The 21,869-nt window shown below is 40.8% G+C and overlaps 1 protein-coding gene across 1 annotated transcript in view; it reads right to left on the bottom strand.

Moving 5' to 3' along the window:
* Positions 1 to 1,138: 1,138 nt before the first annotated feature.
* Positions 1,139 to 21,869, bottom strand: part of GAN (gigaxonin) — a gene marked incomplete at its 5' end in the record, with an annotated part of 28,779 nt that continues 8,048 nt past the window's right edge. Inside the window, 10 exons of the mRNA XM_083870459.1 lie at positions 1,139 to 3,556; positions 4,292 to 4,401; positions 10,341 to 10,469; positions 10,955 to 11,091; positions 11,407 to 11,556; positions 12,642 to 12,754; positions 13,253 to 13,374; positions 14,240 to 14,457; positions 14,912 to 15,262; positions 16,094 to 16,208. Coding sequence (XP_083726585.1) covers positions 3,375 to 3,556; positions 4,292 to 4,401; positions 10,341 to 10,469; positions 10,955 to 11,091; positions 11,407 to 11,556; positions 12,642 to 12,754; positions 13,253 to 13,374; positions 14,240 to 14,457; positions 14,912 to 15,262; positions 16,094 to 16,208 — 1,627 coding nt within the window. The 3' untranslated portion in view covers positions 1,139 to 3,374. The remainder of the gene's footprint in view (positions 3,557 to 4,291; positions 4,402 to 10,340; positions 10,470 to 10,954; positions 11,092 to 11,406; positions 11,557 to 12,641; positions 12,755 to 13,252; positions 13,375 to 14,239; positions 14,458 to 14,911; positions 15,263 to 16,093; positions 16,209 to 21,869) is intronic.

Below are 21,869 nucleotides of genomic sequence, written 5' to 3' on the forward strand. Positions count from 1 at the left end.
CAGAAGCCCAGCCCAAGTGCCTCAAGCTCAAGGTGGCCCAGCCAGTGCTCATCCTGCACAGACAGCTGGCCAGGACACACATTTAAACAGTCACCTGTGGAGGACCTGGCTGAATGTCAGTGCCAACTCATGAGCTGGGAGGAATTAAGGCCACTATGCCAAGCAAGGACAACTTAAACAAGTTTCTAAACTGCCAAACCACCTCAAACCCCTGGACTGCAACTCAGAAAAACTCCTGAGTTGTTTCCCATGTGGTTCAGCCATCATGTGCAGGGGTACAGAGTGCCAGGAGAGCAGGGACAGCTGAGTGGTGCCATTTACCAGTGAACCCAGTTCAACCTACAGCTGTTTGCACATTCAACACACTCAGCAAACTGGTGACCTCCCTCCTCTCAGCACCTCTGGAATCATCACAGCCTCCCCTCCCTTCTGAAGTCATCCATCCCTCTGGAAAAAGAAAGAAAAGTCAGAGGTCAGCTCGGCCTCTTCACTCCTCCACCATCACTGGTACAATCCCTGAAAAAAGGGGAGCCTTGGCTTCCAAGCCTTGCTCCAAATTCAGAAGGAAATCAAGCCTGGTTATTGCACAATCCAAGGGATGCACTCACAGATCAAAGCTGGACAGACAGACAGACGGGAGTCAGACCCCAGAAGACACATCCCTTCCCTCCTGCACACACAGAGGCTAGAGCAGCTCCTGGATCAGTCCCACAGACAATGCAGATGGGGAATGGTCCCATCCCCTTAGGCAAGGCCAAGAAAGCCAGTTTTGAGATCTCAGGAGTGCCTAAATATTGAGCACAAACCCAAAACTCCATGAGAGATCCCTGGAGACTTGGCCCTCAGCCACATGGAACATGACACGAGTACAATGTGCTCAGAAATTCAGTTTGTGACTAGTTCAGATACAGAGGCTTAAACTTCTTAGTCAAATCTCACTGAGTGCATTCGCAACACGCTCCAATCACCAGCAGATTTGTTCATTTTATTTATGTTTTCTTTTTTAAAAAAACAAACTAAGAACACCTAGTGTTAATCCTACTCTAAGTGTAAACATTTGGTTCAGTAACTTGAACTGCAAAACACTGCTAGAGTATTTACTTGGATTAATCATGTGCATTTATCACTTACGTTTTCTGGATGCTGAATGCCCTCAAGTGTACTGGGAAGCTACAGGGACTCGGGAGATAGCAGCTGGCAATATTCTGAATAACATTTTCGGAAGTTTTCCAAGCCACTTAGAAAACTGAGCTCAAAGTGAAATAGATACTTAGGAACATTCATCACTTTTGAATATGGGATCTTGGCACTTTGTCTGAGGAAAAAAAAATTGATCTATGTAAGATTTTTCAAAAAAGGGAAGTTTTAGAGATAAACTAACAGCACTTGATTTATTTCACAAGACAGCCAAGGATGGAAATAGTGGTTCACATTTCTGTAGTAAAGCATTATATATAAATTTAAAATCTAAAGACATATATATACACACACCAAGTTTACTGCAATGCATAAATATATAAACTTTTTAATATGCCAACTAATATAGGTCAGAAAATCGATGTATATAGTTCAAGTTTTGCAGCACTTCAGCATCGTAAAAAATTTAAAAAAAAAAAAAAAAAAGGTCAATGGATTGGCTGCTGCCCTTTTCCCCACCCTCCCACACTCCTCTGCTCAGGAATCAGAGTAATTCCAACCCCACATCAGTGCTATGGAAGGACTGAGCAGAACTAAGTTTCAGAATGGCTCTTCAAGGACTATTTAGTGAAATACTGATATTTTGAACTAGTTTGGGGTCATATTTCAACATATGTAAGATGATTTCAATAAGGATGACAAAGGTGTACACTAACACAACTGAGGGCAGAGTTTGGTTTGTCTGAGGTCCACAAAGTTGCAGAGTGGAAAGTCTTGTATGTAGTTATAATACTGGTTGCACAAAGTCTCTTTTTCTGAAGGGCAGGAGGTATTATTTCTATTTTCCATCTCTCCCATTTTATTCCTTTTAAATAAATACAGGTTATGTCCCGCCCATCACAACAACAATGAAATCAAAAATTGAGGTAAAACTGTTCTACCAGCCGATCTTGACTACAAACAAAAGACAATTAAATATCACTACTGATGAGAACAAGGCTTAGTAAGAAATAAAATGCAAGATACTAAGTTCTTCACTATAACCACACCATAAAACCCAGCTTTCAAATTCAGACAGCAGTAAACAAGACTGTACTGTAGCACAGATATCATTAGTAAACCAAATTTTGATCCCAGTTTAAAGTCACTGTACAAATTTTCCTTAACTTAGTCCAAAATCCACATTTTCTGCAAAATAAATATATCCTTGTCATATTTCACCTTTGTTCTAAGAGACATAAAATTCACCTTTCTATGATCCTCAGTCTTAAAAACCATTCTTAGCTTGCAAGCAATCTGAAGTAAAAAGGAACACAATCTATTTAATTTGTCCTTTTGCTCTTATGAAAAGCAGCAATCATCACTAATTGTTCCAGACATGTCTTCCCTTTTCACTTCAAGGAAAACCACCAAAGCCCACCCAGAAGTGCATGCCACCCACCTGCAGACCAGTTCATCAGGCTACTCGAATGACAGCGTAGAAAAAAAAAATCAGTTTACTTCTTTGTGATGTACCATATCCATTTTCTGGGGTGTATCCATTTCAGATTAGTCCATTTTATATATATATATATATATATAAAAAATATTTGCCGGAATGAAACCGTTGCAAATGAATGAAAAACCGTATGTACACACCTCCACCATTTTTTAGGCACAGACCTTATCTTTTGAGAAAGGACTAGAAATAAAAGGTGCAATGACCAACAGCTCCTATGGCCTCATGCTCCAACAGCAGCACACCAGGGAGGTTGGTTATAGTGTAGCTTCTGTGTATTACAGCTATCCAGTTCCAGATAGCACATGGATTCGTATCAGTTCCCCGCAGGGGAAACGCACCTGAAATCTTTTTTTTTTTTTTTTTTTTTTTTTTTTGCTTTTCAATAAGCTTTGCCAAAGGAAACCGATTCCCACCAGTGTCAGACACAAAGATCCTCCTTCAATAACACGGCTTAAACTCCAAATGGTTACGACTGAAGGTGTTTCCTCGATCTCCCCTTTTATTTTTCCCCCTTCTCTTCTTTTTAATGTGTACTTAAGTTATTTGTTCCCGAAACAAGTACTGAGACTCAAGCTTTTTGTAAGCATTTAAAACAAAAACAGTTACCATACCAAAAGCACAGCATACAGTGTAAGTTTTCAGCTGTAATTTCTCAGCTTTTTTTCCTTTAAATAGAGCTAGATTATGGTGGACTGCACAGAACTTCTTCCAGTCTGCTCCCCTGGCAGCGGGAGGATCACGGGGAAGGTACTCGGATGCGGAACAAGCCCTGCTGCAGCTGCAGCCTGAAGAGTTTGCAGTTGGCGATCCGCAGCGCCGCGCAGCCCGTCCGCCGCAGGTCCGACGGGAACAGCGGCTTCGTGCGCTGCCAGGTGCCCGTGCTCCTCTTAAATTCCCTAACGTAGTCGTAGTTTGTACCTGAATTAACAACAACAACAAAAAAAAGGAGATGGAATGATTGAAACTCACTGCAAGCTGCCACCACGTTTGCTTGTAAGGCAAATGAGTGAAGAACGTGTGCAGGCACACGAATCAGTGTGGAGATGGGTAGTTGAAATTGGTGTCAAAAAGGAACTGCTACGACATTTCTGATCTACTTAAACCCATCAAATTTGGAATTTTGTTTGTTTGTATTTTGGAGAAAGCCCTGCTACACACTCACAGAGTCTTCCAAATCTCTTTTACAGAGCATGGCCAGATGCTGGCAGCTGAGAACTAAGCATGTTTGATAGCACACATCTATTTGGTTGGGATTGAGAGCTGACAGTCACTATGACATCCATATGAACCACTGGATAATGCCTCTAGAACGCAGAATTGTCTGTTTCCCACTGCAAAGACAGGACCTACAACCTCAAGCACTAACAGGTCTTCTTACATTTAGATAAAAGCAGGAACACATTCTTAGTCTTGACCTCTTGTGGTCTTCAAACTAATCAACCAAATCCACACAATGCTCATGGCACTGAACTTTTACTGAAGAAATCCAAAACCAACCTGTGTGTTTCTGTATGTCCAGCATAATCCCCCTGACCCACAGTGACAGAACAGTGTCCAGCCTCTTATTCTTAGAATGTTCAGTCTCATCAGTGCCAAGTATTCAAAATATTGGAAGGAAATGAGCTTAAAGAGGTTTTTAGTCCTGGTTCTGACCTGTATCAAGATCTCCAATCACGTATATGCTGGCTCCGATGGGCACAGCTCCATACACAAAAGAAGAGCTAGTTGGGATACAGAGGTTCTGGTCATTTAGATAAATCCACCTGTAAAAACAACAATTGAAAAACAGAATTTAATTTTTAGTGAGAACATCTTAAAAAAATAATTCGGAGTCTTTTTGCAGCTGTAATCTTTGAATCAAAAGCAGAGTACACACATTTATTTGTTAGGTAAAGGGAACATTGTATAGCTTGGGACAGTCCTGGTCTCCCAGCCAGGAAAAGCAGCTAGTACTGCTGTATCCTGAAGTTGCTTAATTCACAACTGCTTCAATCCTCTGTGTAATCTACCTATAATAAATCCTTTTTGCAGCCAACCAGTGTGATGCATGTTAGAGAGCCAACAACAGCTATGCCAGTCAATCTTCCCTACAGAGAAAATTTTAGGCAGTTTTGTCTTAAAATGAGTCTTTAAATTGTCTTTAAAATAAACACATGTAAGTTTTAATGATCCATAGCAGGGGAAATAACAAATTGCTATAGCAGAACCTTGTTATTAAGCAGTGTCTCCTCCATATAATTCTTCAACTTCTTTAATAGTGCTTTATCGGAGACAACAAATCCTTGCCTGCTATGAAGAATGCAGCACTTGGCAATGCTTAACTTCAAACAAGGGGTAGAAGACTGGAAATCAAAGTGGTAATGGAATTTGGAAAATAAATGTCTTTTATCTGGAATTTCCACAGACCTTCCCAATCACATACCAGGCTCTTTTCAATCCCTTTCCAGCTCCTACAGTAATTTTCCAATTCCCCTGTGTTCACTGTAAGCACAGGCTCATTTCAACACTACATCAGCCTGATCTTTCCATTGAATGAAAAGCAGTTTTCCTTGTTGAAGTCTTTGGAAAGCAGGGATGTACTCTTCAACCACACGGGATGCTGGTTTATAAAGAGGTCCAAAAGTTATCAGCATCCTCTCTGTGGTTCTGAAACAAATTCCTACAAAATGCTGCTGCAGTTTTGCTGATGCTGTCACAGCTCATGTACAGGCCCTGAGATATACTAATCAAGGGCATTTTAGGGGACTGCTCCTACACTTTTTACTAAATAATTTACAGAGAACATGAATGTCTTTGAATATGAACAAGAACATGAGAAACCTTTGAAAGTTATCCCATATATTTTCATGGCCATACCAGGTCAATTTGAAGGAAAAAGTTAGAAAATGCTCCTCCAGATACTGCTGACCTTTGAAAATTCTGCATCATCTGAACTGATTCAGAAGTAAACCACTCTTCTGGCACTGAAGGAGATGGTGCTCCATATCAATTATCTTGGAGACAGAAATCAATTTTTAAAGGGCAAATGAAAGGATTAGCCATCCATTATTTTTTTCTGTGCTATACACTGAAGGATTAACGCTCTGTGCTAAGCAAGGAAATGGTTTGTAGCTGTCACAGAGGAGGACAGATGAACTAAAGAGAGAAAAGAAGAAGTTCTCTACACTGGTTCAGAAACTCTCACAGATCAAAACAACTTGCACCACATTTCATTAGCTTCCTTCCCTTATTGTAGGAGGAGGACACAGTATCTTCACTGCTTTTTAGCAGCAAGTGACCTAGAATTCTGAAAACTGAGTTAGTGGCAGAGAAATGCAGAAAGTAGACTTTTTTTTTTTTTTTTCCTAATTCTAACTACAGGACCAGGTTAAGGAAGGGAAAAAACTCAAATCAGGAGTTTATCTGCACTAGATACTCTGGGTTTTGGAATTTAAATAAAAAACCTAAAGCCACAGGGTGAGACAAGAATTTTCCTACTGTGCATCACCAAAGGACAATATTAAAGTATCTGTAGCTGCTTGTGAAAATTCATCCTCAGTCTTTCTCAACCTGTATACTTTAAAAAACAGGCACCACTTTTCAGGAACATTCACAGCAGCTTTAGCAGTTAAAACTAGGAAGGAACAAAGAGAGGAAGGGCAAGGGGTCACGTTTCATCAGAATTTGACTAAGCTCCAGCTTAATGTGGGTTGTGCCTGCTGTTTGAACAGTATGGAAAAAACACCATGACCAAAAATTCACAATCTTCAGGAATCTGAAAACAGTCCTTGGAACAGAACTCTTGCGTACTTCCCTGGGATGGCTCCACTCAAACTGAGTCCAAGAGGAGCAGGGGGAAGGCAAGTCCTGCTGCAACCACAGGCAGAAGTGATGGCTCCGAAACTGGAACAGGCTTCCACCCAATTTAAAAAAAGAAGGGAAGGAATCCTGATTTTTTTTTTTTTCCAGTCTTAAAGTGAGACAAACAAAATGATCCATCCACACTGCTGTGAATTAACGAGTGGGATGGGGGTAACTGCTTTATTTCCAAGTGGGAAGTAAATAAAGATGTGATACAGAACCAACATATTCCAGACACGTCACCTCAAGATCACCCCAGCTGAGAAAGGAAGCCTGGAAAGGAATGGAAATCCATGTTCCTCTCATCTGACAGTGCTATCAGTCAGTCAGTGTTCTCATTACATGTGCATAAGCACTTGATTTTAATGAAATTCCGGCACTCTGACTGGGAGAATGTTGCTAATTACACATACCATGTCACAAGACTATTTAGTTCACTAGTTATATACTGCTGAAAGCTCTTCCTTATTTTTATGATGTTCCAGTAGCAAAAAGAACATTTTAAAGCATATTTTACCAAAGTACTGCTTCTTAAAATTATCTCTCACTTTTATCCCCCTTAATATCTACAAATTTTTGTAACTTTTTTTTTTTTTTTTTTGAATTATGAAAAGAAGGAAGAGATCCTGCCCCACTTACAGGCCACTAGGGAAAGGCAGCAGTGGCCATACATCAGCAGACCTTGCAAAGAATCCTAGAGTCAGTTTGGGCTCTATTAAATATTTCCAACCATCCACATTGAAAAGAAAAAACCCAAGTGTCTACAGATATCATCCAATTCTCCACTCACCTACATGGTGCAAAAGGTGTATTATAAATTATGAACTCTGATAGAAAGAAAGCCTGACCCATCAAGGTCTTGAATATGTATTTAAGACTTGCTGTTTTTTATGGGGTAGACCAACACTGGATCACTGAGTAAAGGATACCTTCACATTTCCATCTTCCATTTTCACATTCATTAAATCTGTTTTTAGCTTGATCGATATTTAAAAAAACAGGATGCAATGCACACAAAGCTCAATCTAGAGCCTTTGAAAAAAAAAATCTACATCCTGCAAAAACCCTGCAGTCTGACACAGATCTTTTTCTATCTTTGGGTTCACTTAAATCCACTCATGCACATGACTCTGAAGACAGGCTGACAAAACATTTATTAATTGAAAAACCTCAGTTACAGCAGCGCTTCAAGTATGAGAATTATTTCCTACATTACCCTGTTCACATTTCATGTGGATGCTACTATTTGTCTCACTTCATTTATTTTATTACTTGTTTATACAGCACAGCTTAACAGGAGTCTCAATGTTTATTTTTTTTGCTAGTGTGAAGATCTCAGCATATCCCCGGTCTTTGAAAAGTCTGCGTCATGGTTAAGAATAACAATTTTGAAAGACTCTGCACTGTGAGTTATTTTGGAGTAAGTTACTGTCAAAGTAAACAATATTAAACAAGTCCAGTCCTTTAATCCAATTCAAGCCAGAATTATGGCAGTCTACATGAATTAATATGTTTATATACTGATGTGAGTATATCCTTAGACATTCACACTGGAGTAAAACCTGTAACTCAGACACTCAGGCTCTGCATGCCTGGGATGATGCTGGTCCCTGTGTTCTGGCAATGAGGCCTGAGGCACATATGGAAATTTGTGCAGATGACAAAGGTGTGCACTGCTGCACGTACCCCAAAACCAACACCATCCCACAGCTGAACTCACAGTCCTGAGAGTTCTCTCCATCCACAGGGAAAATGAACATCATGGAGTTCTGCATTTACTTAAAAACAGCAGGAAAAACCCACAGCTTATTACAAAGTATGCAGTATTGGCAGTAACTATTAAAAAAGTCATGATGAATTTTGGTTTGAGACTGCTAGAATTGATCTGCTACACAGATCTCTGAGGGTACTGAAACCTGGGATAAACTGGCAGACCCTGGAGCTGAGTGCTGGAAATAACACAGAGACACTGCACCCTCTTCTGGCTACAGCACCCCTGGGCTGAGCTGGGCCCTTCCAAACTCTGAGAGCACCATCCCCAGGCAGCAGCTGCCACCATCCCAACCTTCCCAGGTCCCCAGTGTCCACAGGAACACCCACAACCTGTGCCCTGCCTGCAGGTTCATGCTGAGTTAAATTTCTAAGCTCATACTGGGCAGTGGCACAGCAGAAAGGCAAAGTCTGATCTCTCAGCTGCCCTTCTCACGTGCCTCCTCCATCACCTCTGCTGCCTCCCCTGCCCTGTGCCAGCACAGCCCACACACCCAGCACCCAGAGCAGCTGGGGCAGCTGCAGTTCCATCACTGTTCCACTGGAATCCTGGGAGGCCACAAGGACACAGATGATCCTCACGGTGCAGGTGTGGGAGCTGCAGTCAGCAGGTGGCACCACGGACTCACCTGCAGCGCCCGGGCTGGGCAGTCCCAGCTCCCCAAACTCCACTTCATGGGAGCTCAACCTGCATCTACCACTGAACAAACAGGTTTGCAGCCACTGCTGAGGAATCACGAGCTATAACCTTCTGAAGGACTGAATCAGGCTGGAAATATTGCAAGTAAATCAGCTGAAAATAGCAAGTAGGAGAAGAGGGGAGCACTTCTTTCCACAGTTCTTTCCCTTTCAAAGACATCTTGCAAAACATTAATAAACTTCTACCATTTCCCCAGCCCCCAGAAGGCTAGCAAACACTGAGGGAGCATCAGCAGCAACAGCCCCTCTGATCTGTCTGCTTCCTTTAACCAATTTAAAGGATGTTTTTTCTTCAGCTTCATTTGATTATAGCTAGTTTAGACATCACTTTGAACAACAGAGAAGACCTCTTCATACAGAAATTAAAGTCTCTACAACCATATCTTGCAAGAAAATTATATAATGAATTTACATCTACTGTTCTATTTTTGTGTCCTTTTATACAGGTCACTGTCATAAATCAGTCTTGATCTTCTAATACAGACATGTTAATCTCCTTCACTTGTTAATAAGCCTTGAAACATCTGACCACAAAGTCTTTTTAAAATTTAATTTATGAAAGAAGAATAATCCAATTTACAGTTATATGCAAGAAAAAAGTCACTGGAAGAACCAAGCTTGTCAGTTATGACTGGAGAATAAGGTGACTAAACAAAAAATTCAATGTAAGGTAACATTTTGAATGGTTACCACATATAGTAAGGTGGATTTCACCACCAGAGCCAAGAGATAACAAATGAAGCAATCAGAAGCAAATTCAAAACAAACAGAAGGAGATGAGCCATGCAGTGTGCTGAGGTGGCTGTGGGATGTATAGCATCTATAGTGTCTTTCCTATGGCAAAAGCCTACATGGCTGCCACCAGCTATAAATGCTTGGAACAGAAATGCATAAAATTTCTCATCTCTAATTTAGGAATTTCCTAAGCTGCAAATCTTGGGAGATAGGATTGGATTATGAAGATATTTCCCTGTACATACATACTACATTCCTCCATAGAACCATGGAATTATTTAGGTTGGAAAAGACCTGTGATGAGCATTCGACAGGGAGCTGTGGGCACAAATAGGGGTGGGGGCAGCAGGACTCTGAACTCGGGGAAACTGCAGAGTGCAGGGGAAGAACCACAAATTCCCTGGATGACCAAAGTGCTTCTCTTGTCCAGGGGCACTCAAGACCCACACGGCTCCAGGACTTTAGGCTTGGCATGTTAGAGGGAAAGTGGAGTGGATGGGCCTTCAGTAACAGCTATACCAGGTCACAAAACATGAAATGAGCAACAGATACATGACACAGAGCTCATGTGGTTTGGAGTGCAGGAACAAGGGGTGAGGGAACAGGCAGACGACTGGATGGCAAGCTATTTTCTATGTTTAGAGCTGCAGCCAGTTACCTTTTAAACTCATCATGATAAAACTCTGATTTGCACGTCACCATCTCACTGGCTTGGCTGTCGTCACGACTCCTGACCCCACCAAATACATAAAGCTCAGAGGCAACTCCACAGGCCACTGCCCCAAATCTGAAAATCCAAACAAGGAAAGAATATTAATGCAATGAATCAACCCCCTTTTGCATACCCTTGTGAACTGTCTTCATCTTTTACTCTTTTATTTATTTATACACCCAGATGTCTTAAATATGCAACAAGACAAGATGAGTCATGGATATTAACTGTAAGCACCTAATTCAGATCACAAAAGAAAAAAACCGTAAAAATATTTCTCTCTAAAAATGTTCTGAAGTTCCAATTGAACTATAATTTCTAGTTTTCATTTTGCTTCAGGGAACTCTTGCTTGTAACATCAGGGCTATCTTTCTACAAAATTTGTATTTATTGCTTGGATGCTTGTCTTTACTCAGCCACATAACTACAGGCCACCATGACTCAGAAAGACCTGCTGAGATTCATAGGCCATCTTCACAGATTCATCAGAAAAAGGACACTTTCCTCCCATCAGAGGGTTGGAAAAGCAATCTAGTTCCACCCCTTCCATTTTCCCTCACCTCCTCTCTTTGAGAGGACAGATTGCTGTCCACTGCTGAGTCCTGGGGTCGTAACACTCCACAGATTCAAAGAGTTTTCCATAGGAGCCTCCACCCATTGCATAGATTTTCTTCTTCATAGCTGCATAGCAGCCAATCTTATGGAAAAAAAGAAAAATATATCTAAAATTACACACAAATGCACAGTACTGAAAGCTGTCTATACACACACATAGAGGCATTTGGGTTGCCTGTACCGTGTGTCAAACAATGCAAGGAATAAAAATGCTCAGCCAGAGCATTTTGTTTTGGTGCATAAAGAGAGAAGAAGCTGCTCACTCTCATTTCATTTAGAGACTATTTGCTACAGGTTTTACTTGAAGCAAAGGATTAAAATACATTTTTTAAGATATATATACATATATCTGCATTGACTGTTTAACAAGAAGCAAAACAATAAATGTAGTTTTTACCTTTCTAACCATGGTCAAGTCTGGCTGCTTGGTCCAGGTCCGGCTATAAATATCATAACTCTCCATAGAGATCAGCTCCCTTTCACCATCCTCACCTCCCAGAATATACAGAATCCCATCAATCTCTACCACACCAAAATTATGTCGTGCCTAAGGAACATCAATAAAATCAACATTGAAAAACATTACTGCCATTGTGAATAAATGAATACAGTCTTATTTTTCAGAGTATCTGTCTGCAAAGTGCTATTGGTATTATGCCTGGCTTTTGTTTTGTTTTGTTTTCTTTAATGGTGAAGTCCTAAACACCAGCATTAGATTATTAATTTAATCAACTAAACAAACAAAGGATATCAAAACAACAACAACAATAAAAAAAAAAAAAAAAAGGCAGAGCAGCAGAAGCCAAAGAGACCACACAGAAATCTAAGAACAGAGCTTGGCCATATTTTAGTTCCCATAGTAGTGGTCTCCACAATGAAGCTGCTGCTTTCAGGTCTCTATAGCAGCAAAGCCAGGACCCATTCTCTGTGCAAAGGCAGCTCTTCTATTTTGTATGTTTGAGCCCAGCTACCCCTCATTCTCACAGCAAACATATCACAAGCAGGAAACTTAATGCATCATAACTAAAACTGTAGCCAAATCTACATGCCTTTGTCAACCAGAGATTGCAAAGAGGAAAATCCTGTGGTAAACAACTTCTTAATAAACACCTTGTGCTGATTTACAAAGATAAAGAACACAGGTGTATTAAGGATATATGTTTACAAATAACTAACTGTTACTTTTGGATGGAATGTAATTATGAAGAAGGAAGCATTAACTCAAACCAAACCTAAATATGTCTGTGCAAGCCAAGTTCTGTATGTTGGCCAGTCCTCTGTCCATCTTTTCTGCACAGTCCGATCCCTTTGTCCATCTCAGAGGTCTCTTGTTTTAGAAGGCCAGTACACGCAGAACATTAAGTATACTATAGGACTGATTCATTATGAAATTCCTGAAATTTTTGTAGTTCATCTTACAGTTAGCTCTTCACCAATTGTTTAGTTTTTCCAGATCCAGCAGTCAGCATCAGACCACAAGAACAACAGGATATAAACAGAAGTCAGTCTGTAGCATGATTTTGAATGTGTAAGATGCAAGCGACTGGAGATTCAGAATAAAATTTTGCAGAAGAAAAGGAACATTTTGCCAAAGTAAAAACTTAAATCCCAACAGTTAGATAGAGATCTTGCCTCATGCATTGGTGGTAAGGAACTCCATGAATTGGTGTCTGGATCATATTTCTCTCCAGAGCTTAGCGTTCCCTTGTTTTCATCCTGACCACCAAGCACAAATAAAAATCCTTCTGTAAAACAAAAAGTAACATGATCTTAGAAAGGACTCTCAAGAAGAGGACACACACCTGCACACTGAGCAAAACAACATGACTGGTGAGCTGTATTCTGGAATTCACCAGGAGATCCAGACCAGTCACAGGTCAGACTCTGGACTGGAGAAGGTAAAGCACATACTTACATCTGACTCAAGTCTACCCCTGCAGATACCCTTCAACATATTCAGTGATGCAGCAACTAGAATTTACTTAAAACATGAAATACTCCTGGAGAGACAGATGTAGCAGATTCCCACAAAATGTTGCAGGAATAGTGATTTTAAGACACTCAGATGACAGGGATTTTCACAGAGTCAAGTACAGTTTTGGGCAGACAAAGGGGAAGCATGAAATAACCCCAGTGCAGTCAGTATTGAAGAAAATATATTATTATAAGCTGTATCTCAGATTTTGAGGCACTGGTGTAAGTTTTCATAACATTGACTTTACAAAGACGAAGTTCCCCTTTACCTGCTGACAATACTCCATGATTGATCCTTGGAATACTCATAGGAGCAAGTTCAATCCAGAGCTGTCTATTGGGATCATAAAGAGGACACATACACCGCATCACTGAGGTTGGTTTCCGTGATCTGAACACAGGGAGGGGAGGGAACAAGCAGAAACAGAAAGACAAAGACAGAGTTTTACGAGTTCACTGTTAACACCTTGTGTCCAAAGCTTGCTTGTTCTTGTTTTCCTGTATATTCATCATGTGGCATTTCCCTGGTAAGGAGAAGACCCCCAAACCAAACATGTAAATTGAGTTTGTACAGACTTGGAGATATAAAAAGCTGATTCACTGCATTCCTCCTATATCTGCCTGTAACCTTTTTTTATGAACTTTGAACGAGCTAAGAAGAGAGTATTAGTAATGTCTGAGTAAAGTGATTCACAAACTGATATGCAAAATGCTGTCTGAGTGGTTTACTATGATTCTATAAAAAGCTAACATCTAAATGCTAAATTCATTTAAACAGGACAGAACCCTCCCTTCTTCTGCAGGGGGTACTCAAGAAAGGAAAGGGATTATTGTGTGGAACAGGGATTATTACTTTATCTCAGATGCACCAATAATGACATTTTTTTTGGAACCACATCTATTATAAACAAAACAGTTTAAAGTACATGTTCATTACTTCTAAGTTTTGTTATAGGTGCTTTTCAGACCATCGGAAACGAGTCTGTGTTTAAGTCTATTCAGTTAAAAAAAAACCAAACCAGGTAACACTTACTGAACTAACAACACTACTCTAAGCTTACTACAGGTCAAATGTCAGAAACAAAATAACTATTTACTGCTGAATCACCCCCAGAGGTATTTCAGGTGCGTCTGAGTAAAACAAACCCAAATCATAGAGCAATCAGCAATAGGTGCCCATATTCTCTGCACTCTGCGCTCTTAGAGCGCCGTGAGCGCTGGCACTGGGACCAGTCATGACTCCAGAGCACACTTACACTCTCTCTTCCCCCCCAACAGTCACGATGCACTCGGAGTAGCCCCGGGGCTTGAAGGAGGCCAGCATGGCCTCTCCCTGCTGCGGGGGTGTCAGGGGGATGTTGTTGCACTCCTTGACGATCTCGCGGACCAGCGGCTCGCTCATCATCTGCTCGCGCAGGTAGGCGGCGTCCAGCCCCGACACCCACACTGCTGACATCACATCCTTCATGTGCACCTGGGGGAGGCAGCAGGGACACACAGTCACCCCCAGCACGGAGCCACACCAACATGCAGATGCTTCTGTGTTTAGCAAATACTTGAGAGTTTTTGATGGTGGTGAGCAATAAACTACACGATGCGGTGTTAGTATGAAAATGCATCAAGTGCTCAAAGTTTCTCTATAAACGTGCTACTTGCTTTCTTTCTCACCATGTAAACAAGATTATGTCATCAAAAGGGAAAATGGTGCGCTTTTTTTCTTAATGCCTATTAAATAATAAAGGCAGCAGATGATATCAACACAGCTTTAACCCTTTAACCCCAATGCCATGGTCTGCATTTCAGGCAAAATTCAATAAATTCTATAAGATTAGTCTAGAAAGAAACAGATCTATTTCAGGTTCCCACTGATTAGAACAAACACTCCAATTTGCGCCACATTCAAAACACAAACATTCAGATGTCCTGACCTTTCTGGATTCTGAATCATGAGAAATCCACCTAATCACCGCTTCAAAGACGTATCTTTCGTTTCCAACATTGAGCTTTTCCATCGACAGCACTTCTTTCAGTTTTTGAGGAGTCAGTTCCAAGAATTCCTCTGTGCTGCTGACATCTCGAAAGTGAGTTTCCAGATACTCTGAGGCAAGGTAGTGAACATGATGCAAACAATAGTGCAGTGCAAAGTCCCGAATACCAATACAGTTCTCAGCAGCTATGCAACCTTCTAAAAACTCACAGCAGAGAGTTTTTAAGTCTGTAAGCAGCAGGAGATCAGCTGCCTGTACCACATCTTGGATAGTTTCTTCATTTAGCCTGATCTGCAAGAATTAATTTAGAAGTTATAGCTACTATCACTCATTTGTTCCATGACATGCCTGCATTCATTACACTCATTCTCAGTGGCTGAAGAATGGAGTATTAATGCCAGTGTAAAAATTAGGAGAAACTGATATGACTGCTAACCATTTATTAATTAACACAGAGTTGGAAAGGTATTTGCTTGACAGAAGGTGTGGAGCAGAAATTTTGATAAGTTCCTGAAGTAACCAACCATAAAATTGCTCTTCTCATCCAGGAACCTAAAATGAGTTTTGCTGTAAATAAATAAATGCTTCTTTTAAACATACATGCAGGAATAAATTTTAAGCCAAATCTGCCTTTTTTTTTTCTGCTGAAAGCTAAACTCATTCAGCAATCTCAGCCTGGTTCCAAATAAATCAGACACACCAACTTTAATTCCTACTACGGAATCTGCTGGCAGGCAGATCTGACAAGAGGTCAGTGAGGTGGGCACCAGGGGCAGGGAGGGAGGGTGCCTGGTGCACTGTAATGCTCAGGGATGGGGTCTCCAACTCTGCGGCTACCAAAGCAGTCCTCTGTCACAGCTGACAAACACTGCCTGGTTTAAGGCAGGTTACTGAAGGTAGCCACCAATTTTAATACAAGCATTTGACATTGACTCTAAATTTCAAAGTCCTTCCCTGCTGCACAAGAAGAGCAGAGACCACTCCTGCAGAGCCTATTGCCTCGACTTCATATGCAGGAGTTTTATCACAAAGCTTTAGACATCTTTCAGGATAGCAGAGTTAAAACTCAAGTTATTTTGCCAAATAGTCCAAGTGAGTTTTAGGGTTTTTTTAATACCATACCTGCCCACTGAAGATGTAATCGAGTATCTCTTTCATGATATCAACAGATATCCCTTCGAGTTCAATCTTGTACGTTGAACCATCATCCTTTGGAGGATTGTAATTCAATTTTGTTCTAAGAAAAAAGAAAAAGAGGAAAGTTCAAAATCTGGGCATTGCTTGCTCTTAGTTTCTGAAGAATCTGAGATCTCAAAATATGGATCTCTTGAGCCACAACTAACATGTTAAAACCTTTTAATGTGATGGAAATACTGTCCCTTGAATTAGCACGTAGGTATGGCCTCTGATACTGCTCATCACATTTCCAAACTGAACAAATCCGTCAGACTTGCAAACCACCCAGGCCATCAAAGAGCCAAAGTATTTTTTTATCCCAGCTCATTCATCGCAAACATTCAAAAACTTCACTCAGACCTTCCAACAGAACAGCAGCTCTGCTGACAGATGAAACACAAGAATTTGCTTTGATAAAGGTGGAAAAAAACCCAAAGCAAAACAAAACCAAAACTTTTTTTACCGAGGAAGAAATAATTAGAGTTAGCAGATGTGATCAGAATATTCACTGGCAGCACAAACATTTGGATTGCATTACCATTTTGTGTAGTTTATGATGTTATCAGCCTAATGCTGTGCCTGGCTGTAACCAAGCCATGCACTCACAGTTGCAGGAAACAGCCCATGTGCTGCTCAGCAGAGCTTTAAATATTCATCTACATCAGTGGACACTTCACTTACAAGCCATTTCTTTAAACATACCAGGAGCACTGTGATGTGCCTGTGAATAGAATGTTGGGGGCTAGGGGAAAAGGTGAGGAACTCAAAATAGCACAGTAGACACTTTGATTTCCACCAGCTGTCAGTGCAAACTTCTTCCAGGAGAGACAACTTTAGGTGTTCAAAAGGGAGCAGCATCCACCAGTCTGGTGCAAACAGCCACAAGAGCTAATAAAAGATAATTTTTAGCCTATTTTCCCACATTTTGGTCAATGAAGAATAAAGACAACATAAAGACAAGAAAGTTTATTTGACTACCTCTGTGTATATATATTGACCTACATCTACACCACAGGACACTAAAATAAAAGCTTTTAAAACTTTTTAATATTCATTTGAATATATCCTTAGATAGAAACAGCTTTTTAATGTGAAAAGCTGTGGCTTTGCTAAGCTGAAAGTGTCCAGCCTCCTACTATCCACACTCATGCTAAGCAAATACATAAATAGGTCTTAGCTAAGGGCAGATTCTGCCTCACTTACTCATATCGGAACAAATTAGTTTCTCACAAAATAAACTGTAACTCATATCAAATAAAACCTTTGTCTGTAAGGAGCTATTTTTAAGTGTGAATAAGGGCAGTAATTTTAGCCCTCTAGTTTATCATACTTGTGGTCCTGTCTTCACATCCCTTTTCCACTCTGCAGAACACCCAGAGACAACAGAGCTCAGGTGCCCATGTACCACTGCACCAGGGCTGGGGCTGCTTCACCCTGTCTGCACAAGTTACAATACAAATAACAACAACAACGTGGCATGGGTTAGGAAATTGTTTATTTCCTCACACTTGGAAGGAGATGAGGAAAATGATGTGACTCCCATTAAAGTGCATGCTGCAATAGCAGGCACTGATTTACAGCTCGTCAGCTGAAAACTCCTGTCCCAAATGTACATTTCCAGCAGAACATACAATGTGTACCTCAACCCGAGCCATCCTTTCCCATGTGCAATGTGCATTTTTCATGTCCACAAGCTCCAAACGAGCCACAGAGCACATACACACAGGACAAGGCGCCTTTTCACTTCTAACAGAGCAAAGCTCTCTTTACACACGTTTTTAAATCTATCCAAACTACCTCCATTTACACTTAAGTTCTGGGATTCTGCGTTTGTAACAAAAGTAATTTATTGATACCTAGGATGAAACTGTTTTATTTTAATTTAACATAAATGTATCAAGGTTCACAGTGTCTGGCTTCCTTCAGCAGAAAAGACAGCTGGGTGATTGCTGGATCTCACATGATTCAGGTACCTGTAAGTAGCTGTTATGATCAAACACACAGCAGTATCTACACAGAACCTGAGGTGTCCAGCACATTGTAGGGCTTAAAACAGGTCCAAGGCATACAAGAAGCATGTTGATGCCAGCACTAATGGGGAGATTAGAGAAAGAACTCATGCTATTTATCACTAACTTTCATCTTAGCATCACCTGTACACACCCAAGCTAAATCACCTTATTGCACGGACTTTACACAGACGCCTCCTGGTAACAAGAGAGTGTTGTTCAGAGTTTTTGGGTCTTATCAGGGTAGATGTTCTAATTACTGTGTACTTTTTTCAAGCATCAACAGTTCCTAAGCTGAAAAGAAATGACTTAGGCCCTAATGCAAGGCCAAAACACAAAGCCAAAGCAGAAAAATAACCTTGAGAACAAATAAAATTACTTCAAAGTTACAGACACTTGTATCTAGGCAAACATTCACCTTATGCAAAGGCTTCCCAGTTCAGATTAAGTTTTGTACCTGTCATCTGTCATGGGAAGCAATAGTGATCCATCTGTCACATGGTTTTAATTTGTTGGTTAATAAAATACAAGGTTATTTATTTCAGTACAAGTACTTCCGAGCTGTGCCAAGAGAGCCATTCCCAAAGGCAGCTGGAGGTACTCCTTGTCACTCACATCAAAACTGCAGGACAACTAATGGCTGTTTGGAAGAGGGGAGGAAAAATATGATGCAAGGACATATTATAACCAGGTTTGGGGCTGGAAAGGTTTAAGGAAAAAAAAATAATCATGAGTCCAAATGGAAAGAAAGCTGAAGGAGGAGAGAAAATAGGAGGTGTGCAAGCAGAGGGCAGGAGCCACATCTCCTCTTGCATCACCCAGCACCAGCTGTGACCTGCACCCACACCATGCCAGCACACTGAGGCCTGGGCATCCCTGTCATAACACAGAGACAGAACGAGAAAGTTTCCAAACATGTTTGTTCCCAGTTCAGAAAGACAATGGGCAGCCCATGGAGAAATACTTAATCCTTGCCCTCTATCAAATTTCACTTTAGAAAATAAATTACCAGCTATGCTTAAGCAGAGGCTTTCCAATCTGTCAGCAACTCAGAAGGAGGATGCCTTCTTCCTGCCATGCTCCTCCTCAGGGTGATTTATTCAGCCTATGATCTGTGTGGCTGAGAGCTGGAAGTGGCAACCCAAGGTGCAGAGATGCACCAGCTGCAGCACAGCTGCCTCTAATGCAGCCATGTGACAGCTTCCTACTGTGGACAACATTTCTAATTACTCTAAAAGCACTCCAAGCTGTCAAACCACACCAGAAAAGACTGCCTCAGTCTTCCTTAATTCAGATGGAAGACCAGAACATCAAGATCTGGAAGGAAATAACCCTCCCAGCCAACCAAAACCCCCATGAGTTGGGAGCAGAGCACAGCCAAGACAGAGCTGGAGGAAATGAAACAAGGCAACTTCTTCATCCTGTTTTCTCAAGTAATTTAATTTTGAGCAACTTGACTCCATACACGTTTTGAAACAATAATTTCCATTTTTTAATTAAGATCATGATTGTGAGTTGAAATTCCTTCCAGTAACATAAAACTGTTCTATAAATGCTCAACATCCACCCCAACATCTTGTGCTTCGTCAGGGAAACTGCTGGCACACACAACACCTTGAGCCAGTGGCAAGAGAACAAATGGGTTGATGTTGTGTTTTGATGTTGTCTGTGTGACAAATTTAGAATCTGCTGTTCCACATCACTTAAGGAATACAATCCTAATGAGTCATCTGAAACGCTCTATATGAGGCAGAATGAGGATAAAAATTCCAGTACCTCTTCTGTATATGTAAGCAGCATAAGCAAGGTGAATCCTCAAAATGAAAACACAGGCTCCAGAACTGATGTTGATACTGCTAGGAACAACAATTTACATCTAATGACATAAAACAGATTCAAATAATAAGGAAAAAAACCCACAAGCAAAAAGCAAACCAACAGGTAAATTAAGACTGTCCACACTTTTGGTTAAAATTAGGATGGAGCTTCCAACTTCACTGTTACATTAAAAGAGCAAAACAAATCAAAATACAACCAATACTTCTAACCTTACAGTCAGAAGTAGATTGAAAAAAAAAATCCATGTGTCTGAAAACTTGGTTTTCTTACACTTTACAGTTGAAGGTTTACAGGAGAGGAATAATCACTTTTAAAAACTCAACCAGACAAAACAACAAACAAAATGAAAATTCAAATTAAGAACTTGGCCACCACTGACATCACTTGCTTTCCTGAGTCAGACATAATTTTGTGGGAATATTTTTGTCTTTGAAATCCCTGCCTTATCTGTAAAATATTAAGAAAAGACAACTGATGTGTTTTTACAGTAAGTTATACAGAGAACAAGAGCACAACTCTTGGAAAGCATTAATCCTTAGAGAGCTAGTATATTGGAACCTAAACAAGTAAAGAAAACACCTGTCTGCAAAGATTGTACCTACGAGAATGCTCTCCAGACCACACTCACCACAAGAAGGCTGTTGATATTTACAGTGAACAGGCATCACAAACTCTGGGAAACAAGAGACAGATGCTTTGGGTTTGATGCTTTGCAACACAAAACTTTTACCTGCTCTCACGTCACCACGGTGCAAATGCAGCTCGCTGACCTACTTACACTGCAGGGTGCCAGGAACCAGACTGCAGGAGACAAGAGGGAGACACTTGGCTTTTGGAAAGGAGCTGTCTTCCCAAATTAATGATTTTGCTCCAGATTAGGCATTAAGGGCTGGTCTACACATGCTTTGCCAGTATTGCCACACTAGCAAACTTTAATGCTCAAGTAGCAAAGCCGTCCTTCGAAACCAAAGGGCAATAAAAATTGGGGTTTGATGATTTATCCTTTACCTGCACCAGTGTTTTGGCCTTCTCCAGAGAGCATCAGCATTTTAAAATGAACTTGGACCTCCAACAAATGGTTCCAGCAAAGACATGCACCAAACCTAAAACATGCTCGCAAGGATGACTCAGTCCCAAAAATGACAAGTGAGTACTTGGAGATTTTGCATCACTAACGAGAAAACAAAAAATCTGCTTCTGATGCAAACATAAGGTCAGTTTAGTCTCCTGGTCTGGGTTTCCTCATGTAAGTTTGAGTCTTTCAAGTACAAGCTTTCCATGGTAAATCTAATTAAGTCCTACTTAGGACTGACCATTTTAATGGTGAAGTTTTTCATTTGTCTGCCTTTATCCCTGCAATGTTTTCTCCCATAAAGGCTGGTCTTTCTACGTGCAAAAAACTCCTTAATAATCACATTATTAAACAGGTCAGACATAAAAACATGATGCAGCAGTTCACTCCACCCACTGCCATCCTCCAAAAAGATATTTTACAACCAAATCAGAAGGTTTCCTTTGAGGTCGCACCCTGGCCTTTAGCACCACACATAAAAGTCAGTCTTCACCACACCCTGCAATGGGTGCCAGCTCTCAGAGGATTTTGGCTGTGCCTCTCCTGTGTCTCTCTCCTTAAGATTATCTGTAACTCCAACTTCAGATCTCAAGGCAAAGGAGTCCATTTAACAGCTCAGCACAAAAACTTGCAGGAGTTGCTTTGTTTGCTTCAAGAGAACCAAAAACTATGACATATAACTTAATTTTTTCCACTACTGAAAAGTTTAAGTCAGGCAAAAACGTGGCTTACCCGCTTTCCATGAGAAAGGGAACAAGGCAATTCTTTCAACAGCAGCACAGGGGATATGTACAGGGCTCAT

The sequence above is a fragment of the Zosterops lateralis genome (assembly GCF_965231275.1).
Source record: "Zosterops lateralis genome assembly, chromosome: 12".
Classification (NCBI taxonomy): domain Eukaryota; kingdom Metazoa; phylum Chordata; class Aves; order Passeriformes; family Zosteropidae; genus Zosterops; species Zosterops lateralis.